A 10,587-nucleotide genomic window follows, 5' to 3' on the forward strand; every position below is an offset into this window, starting at 1 on the left:
CACACCAAACAAAAAAACCAACAAAAAATCCCACAAACAAAAAAAAACAACAACCAAAAAACAATCCCACACAGAATTCAAGCAGCAAGAACTGAAGGCAAATCCTGCTCACCTCATTCCTGGAAAACACTCCTGAACATCCAACAATTAAATCCCTCCTTTGGCTTCATGTCAGCAAAGAGAAGGATCCCACTGGCTCCTGCCCGGCAAGAGTAAGACCAACGGGAAGCTGCCTGCTATGGGGGAAATCACGTCTGCCGCTGCCGTCCTGCCAGCCCTGCCACCGGCTCAGTCCTTCCAGGCTGCTTCACAGTGACTAAAGGCCAAACTCTGGGATAAACAGATAAACTCTCACTATCTGAGTTAATACTATTAGCTTAAAGCAGCCTCATAAGCTACACGCTGGATAACACTAAACCTCTCCAGCATCTGTACCTTGACACAGCTGCCTCTTGCTCCCCTCGCAGAATTAGAGCCAGTGGCAGTTAAAACACATGTGTTAGTACAGTAAATCATCCTGGAAACAGTATAATTGAAATAACTCAGACAAGAGTGGAGATAGGTTATTTCCATGGTATAGCTTTCAATACTCCCTTATAACTACTTGATCATGTTAAAAGCCAAAATACGTATTGCACCAGAAGAATATGCCTATGGCAAATGGAACATAAAGCTTAATGGCCCTATTTTCCTCGAAGGGCACATGAGGCTGATAAATAGTCCCACGAGGTCACATTATCTGTTGGAGCAAAACAGTTAAGTTGTGCCTCCTTTGCTAGAAGTGAATCTACATTCCGATACTGTCTTTCTTTTTTTTAAAAAAAAAAAAAAGTTTTTTATTTTTATGTTATGATATGTCTCTAACTTTCAGATACTGGGAACAAGAATCCTGTTTTTCAGATACTTACATCATACCAGGAATTTGCTGGTTTTTAGCATGCCATTAAAGTGAACAGAAGCTATTCACACAGACTCACACACACAAGTTACCCACCTGTGTGCTGCCTGAAGCAGACTCACTACTCGAACACATGTCATCTTTAGATGGAAACATCCCTGAGCAGTGAGGAATAAACCCAGCCACAGCCTTAGTTTCAATGACTTTTAGAGCTGTGCCAACAAGCACGACTTCCAGGAGTTCAGCAAAAAGCTGCACATTTTTAGAAGGAGTATGCTGTATGTTAATCATTTCTAAACAGAGACAGTTTCTCCACATCTACTGTTCTGGCTCATTTGCTTACAATTAAGAATTCCATTTTACCCAATAACTACAATACAGATGTGCTGCTTTGGCAGTGACCTACTGTGTCGTGCCCTTAGTATACGTGCAGTGAAAGCCATAACCAGTTCAGTAGTTCAAGTTCTAGACAGATAAAATTAAAGCCAGACTATAAGAAAAGTGAACAGTAGCAGTAGTCGGAAATTCAAGTCTGCCAAAGAGTTATACAGAAATTATGTCCCTTAATTTAATTTACGTGAAAGAACAAAACAAACCCAATGGCAAGGCAGTATTTTGTGGTGAAGCAATCTGAAGGACTAGTCACAGTTGATTAAACCTTTTGCAAGCAAGTTTGTTAACTTATGTTCTGGAGAAAGTATGTTTTGATAGCTAAGTGGACGATGGACAAACCAATTTTGTTTTTTCCCAACTTATTCTGCAAGCGGAGTTACGTAAAAAACTTTTGTGTCCTGGTTCATTACTCAGTGTTGCAGGACTCTGAGATGTCACAAGATGCTGGATGCCGTAACTTCAATGAACACTCTCTCTTCCAGAAGTGCAAGGCACAGAGGGCAGGGCCGCTTGCCATCTTTTAAAGCATGGAGACCAAGCTTCACAGAGCAGCTTTCTTGGTCCTGCAAAATGGCAGCTGACAGCCGTTTATTTACAAGCATGAAGGAGGCTCATAACACACCTTCCAACATGTAGCATGAGCAACAAGTAGCACTCCACACTTTTTACATACCTTGTAGAATCTCACAAACTTCCCTAATCAAAATCAGCCATGCCTCACCTCAAACATCTTCTAACTCCCTCCCTGCAGTGACACTCCTCAGGGCATGTACCAAACGCTGCTACTCCCTGATGTTCCTTCCCATCTCTACAACACACTCTGTCCCTCTGCCAAAACAGACTATTTATTCCTACTATTCAGAGTCCTAGCTCTTTCCCAATCCACCACAACAGTACGATGCTCTCCCTGATTGCTCTAAGTACAGATGTCCTGGCAAAGACCCTTAGCACAGGCACAGCTTATGCTGGCAGCAGTATTTTTCTCTGCTCAACGCAGTTTAAGGTTTGGAGAGGTGATGTAGCTGAGCCAAGCGAAGCTCACTTCACACCAGCTGCTGTAGTGAGACCCACAGTGGGTCTGGAGGGGGAAAGAGATGCATCTCACTCACCTCCACCCACCATGTCAAGGCCAGCAAAACCATGTTACACTGGCTACTCACAAACCCTACATGATACATGGTTAAAAAGACTTTCCGCATGTTCTAGTAACTCACTGCTACCATCCCTTCTTCGCCAACTATTTTTCTGAGACGCTTGAAGAATTTTTTCAGACTTGGAAAGCCAGAGTCTCCCATGCACTGCTGAGACAACTTTGTTCCCATCATATTTTGTTCATTTATGTATGCTATTGCTCTCTTGAACTACTGTTTCCTCCAATTTCCCTTCTACTGAAGTGGCTGTACCAATTCTAACAAGTAGCCATGGCAACATAATCTTGAAGAATAAAAGACAAAATAATCCTATGATCAGAAATCTAAATTAGAAAAATGGAATGGAAATAATGCATTCTTAAAGCCTGGAAGTAAATGACCACTGGAACAGATTACAAATAGATACTCTCCAACACTTCCGAACTCTGAATGCACACAAATGGATGCTATACTTAAAGTCAAACTCACAGATAAATTACTAGCAGAAGCTTCACGTGTTCTGAAAACAAGCGAGATTGAGAAAGTAAAAAAAAAAAAAAAAAATCAAAAAAAAATCCTTCCCAATCCATACCTGAAAACATCAACCCACTGACCCACTGGGATCAGCACTTGTTATCACACTGCAAAACACACTCTGTGAACTTTCACAGGAGGAGCTTTGATTGGGCTGTCCCAAATCCAAACCCTGGTTTGAATCACAGATACTCCTCCTCAGCTCCCTTGGGATGGAGGCACAGCAAGTGTTTCAGACCCAAATTCAGCAAGCAGCAGGAACAGGGATGGGACAGGGACATGCCAGTGCCATTTGGGATCACCCATGTGAAACTGCTTTCCCAGAAGGCTGGTGAAAAGGCACCTGCCATGGCAAAATTAAGATACAAACACTGTTTCATTAACTATAGCAAAAGCCTTCAGCTTTCAATTTCACTCTGTCTAGTGGTTTAAAGATTCTTCAAAGAGTTATATCAAGTTTTCAATTTAACTCTCCACAAAGGAATTACTGTTGGGATTTTTAAAAATGCTTTTTTTTTCCTAATGATACTTAACATGTAGACTCTGTTTGTGCAACTGAATCCCAGATCCTTAGACATATTTAATCTTCTAAGCACTCTTAAGGAGCTGGTACTAAGTCCTATAGCAGAATGATTTCCAAGGTGGCGAGGTTGAAGGGGAACCCTGCTCTTGGTGAAAATAAATCCAGGAATGAGTTGCCCACAACTGCCTTATTTTCTTTACAGTAACTAAGAAAGAGGACTTGTACCAGATTTACTGCAAAGAGGATGTACTGATTCTTATCTGTGAAAGGTGATACAGACTGTCTGGACTGCTAAATTAGCCTGTAATCTAATCTAATCAATGAAAGACCTATCAAATGTTCCCACTCAAACTTCCCCATCAGCCGCAGGCAGCTGAAACAATCAAAACTGAGATTCTCCCGGACTGCTTAGAGCTGGTATTCTTGAGAATAAGATTACCTGCTCTTTCCCTTTCAATTTCACTTTCAAACTGAGGTGTGACAAGGGCAGCTACACAGGCTATGAAAGGCGGTATAGCCTCTAAGTACAAAGCATTTCCCTAACTGCGTATGTGCTGGCACAAAAAAAAACCAAACCAAAACAAAACAAAAAAAACACAAAAAAAACCAAAAAAAACAAACAAAAAAAAAAAACAAACACAAACACACGTGTAAAGTGTTTTCTCCGTACGTTTACTGGAAGCGTAAGGAATAACTATGCATACAATTTGCAATCACCAAGATTTACAGCCCTGACTGTATTAAGTAATTACATCATGTAGGCACTTATTAAGTGCCTTGTGCCTCATTGCCTGTCTCCTATACTTGCAAGGGACACACTTTCTTGGATAAATAATGTATTTTGTTAACCCCCAGTAATCTCCTATCGTCAGTACTTCCTAAAAGAAACACATAGCACAAAAGAACACATAGATAAGACAGAAAAATACAGCCAACAAGTAGCCCATGTCTATTTTGCAGTATTTCAACATCAATTCACAGAAGCAGATCACTTTGCTTCATCCAAAGAAAATTTAAAAAGGTTAGGATGGGGAGAATCCTTGTAATTCTTACAGGAATATTGTTTGTAAAATAATACATGTTACTATGGTACAGACAGCACCATGCTTGTTCTTGCATTGCTTTAAAGCTGTGGATTACTCCCAAGTGGGCTACAGAAGATAACTATAGTCTACTGTCCATATGCTAAAATTCACTATGCAGGGGGCTGCCTCTCTGTGGGGAATTTCTGCAAACCCAGAAAGGTTGTGAGAGCCGCTTCTCAAGGGAGCTGTAAGCCCTACCTTGTGATTGCGTTAGCTTAATCGACAATCACTCAAAACCAGTAAAAAACTCTAGCAAAACTAAGAAGATGCTCCTTTTCCCGCTGCGTACCCGCCACCGTCATCATCATCAGCTCATCTGCACGTATTTCACAAGTTAGGAAGTGACGCAATCTAAAAAAATATCCTGCAGCCAGCTAGCAAAAAATACACCAATGTGGGTTTTTTTTCTCCGTATCCAAATACAGCATCACGCAGAGGGGCCCTGTCTGACATGAGCACAGGCTACTCCAATTCTTCATTTTTTCACCGAACACACAGAGAATACAAGAGAAGTACAACCAGCTTGGTTACGGAGCACGCCAAGGGACCGCTCTCATCTAGGATGCTTGGATTAAAACAAACACCTTTTGTGTCTTGAGAGTCACTTGAATGTAATGTGCTTCACATAGCACAAGAGCGGCTGCTTGATTTTCCAAAGTGCTTGTTTAAGAAGACCCAATTTAACAGAACCGCAGGGAAATTATATGTACAAACAATAGCTGTCATGATAATTTTAGCTGCCTTCCATGCCTGCAAATATTCGCTGTGCAAGGAAGCTGTCTCAATTCTCGCATAGGGAAACTCTTTGAGCTCCTGAATGCTGCCGAGAAGCTCCATCCTGATGTACTGAACACCTGAGAAGCCATCCAGGGTCGACAAGCCCAACACTAGTGCTTCTCCTGCCCGTGCTCACTGCCTGCTTTGCTCTACTGCACCCATGCCCAAGCTGTGATGGAAAGCTCACAGGAAATTAAACCTTGCAGGCAGAAGAGATCCATCCCTGCAGATGTAGAGAGAGCAGGGTCTCTTAGGGCTCAAGTTCTTCCTCACCACCATCTCCCTCTCTCCTCTTGAACCTCCCACCTTACAGCTCCTCCTACGGCAGTATCGCCTGTTGCCTTATTTCCCGTCCATTTACCAAATCCCACCTGCTTTCAAGGCACCCTGGCCGACCCCACAGATCAGACCTATATGAAGGAACTGATTTATACAACTTTAACTTAGCAGCTGGACTGCGACAGGATCGATGTCCTTCGGGGTAGAAAATCAGAGGACAGAATAACCCAGGATGCTTATTAAACTTGTTGGAGTAGGACCTGTCCCACTGGACTTTACGGCTGTGCCACCCCACACCAGCACAGCTACTGTAGCTGTGCCATCCCTAAACCCTTCAGCAATTAATTTCCAGTTCTACCAGCTCTTAGACGACGATCAATGCAGCAAAACGGGCAAGTGTTAAAACAAAGTATTGCCCCATCCCATCCCCTCCCCTCTTCGCAGATCTCCTTCCTCCTCCCGCCGCCCACCCCAGTGCCAGCCCTGCCGCCCACACACACAGTGCAGAGGGCTGGAGAGGGATTTTCCACTCCCTTCCTCCCCGCACAGGAATGCAGGAGAGACCACAGTTTCGTGCTGAGCTGGTAAATGCCTCATCTCACTGAGCAAGCAATTTTAGGAAGGACACTATATAACAGACGGGCTCCATCAGTGTGATGTTGGGTGTACGGGGCCATACTGACCACATGTTCACTGCTGATAACCTCTAGGAAATACTCAACTGCAAGACCCTTTCCAGGAATGCACAACACGTTGGGCAATACCCAGAGCCCTGTCGCACCGTGATGAAATGTGCCCCTCGTGCTTCGCACCTTGCCATGCCTTTGCAAATTCAGCTTTTCCTAGTCTGGAAGTCACAAGGAAGACTCCCAATCTCCCTGAAAATGGAAATGTTACATTTTGACTCTGGAAACACATGCTGGTATTGCTCTGTTAATTGGAGAAAGATCCTAGAGAGGAGCTGCACAGGGGTCTTGCTCTGCCCCTGCTCAGACTGCTTTTTGCAATACATAACTCTCTAAGAAGTCAGGAAATGGCAAATTCCTATTGTCTGGAAGGAAAGGAACATCAAAGCTCTCCCTTCTGTACTTTAAAGGGAAAAAAACTTTTGGATTTTCTCTCCTTTAGTAATAAAAAGAGTAGTTTAGATGATGCTACTGAAGAAAGAGCTTCCAAGTGGGAAACTGAATCTCAGAGAATTGTTTTAAACTGCCTGTTTACACAAGCCGCTCACACAGAGAGGTTCCCTGCTGAAGGGAGTAGCACCTCCCGGTGCAATGCTGCGGCCAACTCTCATTTCGGTTACTCCGCTGAAACAGCAAGATAAAGGCTGGACTGAATACTGAGTTTGGTGTCAGAATATTTTAACTCTACATAGGGATGACTACTGAAATATGCTCTGGGTTTACAAATGACAAATTCAATTGCAGAAAAAAACACTCAGGCACATCACCCTTCACGGAGCAAAGAAATGCAAGAAAATAGCTGCAACGCCAAAAGGAGTGGAGAGGAGGGTGCTAAGAGTCCACGCTGAAACAGCTTCATCTTCGATCCTACCGGGAAGAAAACCGAGTTTTTTTTAAAGACTCGTACAGCAGCAGCACGTTCAGCTGCTGTTACCGCAGGCGCTACGCAGAGGGAGGGAGATTGTTGCAAGCACTATATACGTTACTCATTAGATCACACCAAAGGTCAGCCGTTGCCTTGGCCCGCACCCCAGGAAGCCCTTAACCTGCGTGAACAAACCAGTGACACAATTAGAGGCAACAGCCTCAATTCAGACCTCAAAAGAGAAGTTCATATTAAGACTTCACAGGTACCTTCGTAAGCGGCTTGGCCGCAGCGAGGGAGGAGGAGACGAGCACGGGGCACGTGGGGAGAGGGGACACAATTGCCCTCAGCTTCTTAAATCCTCACGGGGCACTCACTGCTTCGCAGTTTTCACTGTCATGTAGCCAACACCAAATAGTTTCTCGGCACACACTACTGCAGATGCCATTTTCTCACCTTCCCTCCTCTTCAAACTTTTACAGTAACTTTATGCCGTAGTTAGTTGCTCACGGCTGATCCTCAGCTGCATCTCCTAACTGGCAGCAGCACCTCCCTTCACTCCTTGGAATAAGCACCAAAAAGACACACGTGAAAAATGTGCGGTAGCGAAAAGGCTACAGGAACAGCGAGGTGGGAGCGCCTGTGGCTCGGAGGAAGACAATGGCACAGGGGAAGAAGGCGTAGCAGCATGGCTCAAATGCCACTGACCTCCGGTTAAATGAACTTCTGGGCAAATATGTAATCACTGTATCAAACACGTGCCAAGGGCAGTTCTGAAGCTGTTCATTCTCTCAGGTGGAGCCCGTGAATTAGCCCTTGTGAGGAGACAAGGATTAAACGCCTGTGAACGCCTCTCGCCTCGTGAACTCGCTGTCCTGGGGAACCTGGCTCTGCTTCTGCTCACACATTCCCCAGCATCCATCCCGTTTTGGGGGGACACCCTCCCTCCACGCCTCCTCCACACACACCAACGTCTGCTCCTTACTCCGGGCTGGGTTTCTAAAGCAAAGTCTTACAAAACTGTTTCAGTCACCCTTGACAAAGGAAACGAAAGCCAGCGCTTTGCAGGAAAGATTCCTGCTTCATTCAAGCCTTTTTCCCCCCCTTCCCTAATCGGGAGCGTGGTGGCGGAAGGGGGCGACGAAGAATTGGATAGCAGGAGGTTTCAGGCATTTCGAAAAGTCCCCCAAGCCCTTCCCTTACGGCTCGAGGGGCTCCTTTACTCCTTTAACCCCTCCTCTCCCGGCACCCAACTACCGCCACTTTTCTCGGGCTGAAAAGCCGCGAAAATGGCCAAGCGGCACATCTTTGAAGATCCCTCGCCCCGGCGGGGGTCAGCCAGGCTCGCACCGAGAGCCCTCAGCCCGGGAGCCGACCCGCCGCCGAGACGAGACTGCGGAGGCTCCGGCGGCCGGTAGCAGGACGGAAAGTTCGAGCCCGGCAGCCGCTCGCCCCTTCCCGAGGGGCTACCCTCACGCATGCCGTCGGGAGTCCCGGCGCGGCTCGGGGCGGGAGGGCAATAAACTCTCCCGGCTGGACAGACGCCCGGAGGAGCGGTACGAGGAGCACAGGGGCACCTCTTCACGCCCCAGCTCGGCTCCGCCGCCTCTCCGGCAGCCGAGCCGACCCGCCTCAAAGCCTCCCGCCCCGGGGCGTGCTGGCGGCCAGGCTGTCCCCACACTCCCTCACCCCATCCCCCTGCCCCTACCTTCCAGCAGCACCTCCTTGCCGGCCCGCTTGAGAGCCTGCACCGCTTCGTCGTGGGTGGCATCCCGCAGGTCGGTCCCGTTGACGGCCAGGATGGCATCGCCCACGTAGAGGGCCTGGGTCTGATCGGCTGCCAGCCCCTTGAAGATCTTGCTGATGAGGATGGGCATCTTGTTCTCCTTGCCCCCCTTGATGCTGATGCCCAGCCCGCCCATCTCCTGCTTCAGCACCTTCACGCACCGCTTCTTGTTGGAGACGGCCTCGGGCACCTGCTCGGGGGGGTCGGTGAAGGCGGTGCGCACCGCCGCCGCCCCCCCGCCACCCTCGGCCCCGCGGCACGCCGCCCCATCGCCGCCCAGGCCGTTGTGGGCCGCGCCGTCGGGGCGCTCCTCGCCGCTCAGCACCAGCGCCTCGCCGCCCAAGTTGGCCAGCACTTTGTGCCAGCGCTCCCGCACCAAAACTTCCAGCCAGCCGCTGCGCTGTGCCCGGCCGCCCCCGCCGCCGCCGCCCGCCGCCGCTACCGCCATCTTAGGAGCATGCTGGAAGCGCCGAGTGACGGCACCCCCGGCACGGCGCGGTACGGCGCCGCGGCACCGGACTTCAGCCGGGGGGCGGCGAGCTCCCGGCGCGGCGGGGTGGGGCGAGGAGCCGCGGCCACCACCCCCCGGGGCCGCGCCGGGGCGGGCGCACCTGGCGGCACCGCCCGCCCGGGAGCGTGGGGGCGGCCGGGGGCGTCCCGCCGCGTCCCGCCCCTCCCCTCCCGCGGGCGCGGCGACGCCGAGCCGCGGGGCTCGCCGAGCGGCGCCGTTCGGCGCGGGACGGACCCGCTGGGAGCGGCGAGGTCAGCCCCCGCAGCCGCCGTCTGCCCGGGCGCAGTGCGGCGGGGGAGAGGGGATCAACGGCGGAGGAGCAACTTTGTGTTTCGCGGGGGACTTTCTTATAAAGTGGGTTAAAACTAACGGGTGGCACAAGGGTAGTTCAGTTTCAGCGGTATGGAAGTAGAATCCAAGTTGTTTCACGGCTTTGGAGGACGGAGGTGGTAAGGGATTGTCCTGGATACTTTTGCACATTTTGAAACTATTTTCTCTGTCCTTTGATTACAAATTTCTAAGGCCCGTGGAGGCCACGTTGCCCATTTTGCAGGTTTTCCCGTGCTCACTTTCCTCCTAGAAAGCAATTTGGTGCCTGATGAGGGGCTTGAGGCTCCAACTCAGGCACCAGAGAGGACAGAACTTTCACATCACCAGTTTGGAGATGTCACCAGTGGGCTTTGGGGTGCTGCCCCACAGCGATGTGACTCTTACAGACACCAAGCACCTCCTGGACTGCCTTTGATCTGCTCCCTGCAGAGCAGCTCTGGCTCCTTCCTAAGCTGGGCCGAAAACTCCAGTGGTTCTGGACCATTTGGTGTATGTGGGAGCAACACTTTGGGGAGGTTGGGGTGGCCAGTGAGGTTATTAGTCCCATTCATTTCTGCCACTTGAATCAAGTGGGTTCCTAAGCGCAGCATCTTGCTCCTCTCTGAAGTGATGCCATTCATTTCTCACACCAGGGTTTTGCTCCCGGCCACACACGAGTGCCCCAGGTTAACGTGGGCTGGGCAACTTGGGAGTCACCTCCTTAGCGCAGGTGGGACTTGCAGACAGGATTGTCCCTGGACAAGCTTGCCTTGGTTTAGTAGAGTCTCTCAGACCATGCCTCTCACACTGG

General features: G+C 49.0%; 1 protein-coding gene across 1 annotated transcript in view; it reads right to left on the reverse strand.

Annotated features, from left to right (window-relative positions):
* SNTB1 (syntrophin beta 1) overlaps positions 1 to 9,404 on the reverse strand; it is a 120,304-nt gene extending 110,900 nt beyond the window's left edge. The window contains exon 1 of the mRNA XM_086608800.1: positions 8,879 to 9,404. Coding sequence (XP_086464926.1) covers positions 8,879 to 9,404 — 526 coding nt within the window. The remainder of the gene's footprint in view (positions 1 to 8,878) is intronic.
* Positions 9,405 to 10,587: the final 1,183 nt, after the last annotated feature.

The sequence above is a fragment of the Tauraco erythrolophus genome, chromosome 3, assembly GCF_009769465.1.
Source record: "Tauraco erythrolophus isolate bTauEry1 chromosome 3, bTauEry1.pri, whole genome shotgun sequence".
Lineage (NCBI taxonomy): Eukaryota > Metazoa > Chordata > Aves > Musophagiformes > Musophagidae > Tauraco > Tauraco erythrolophus.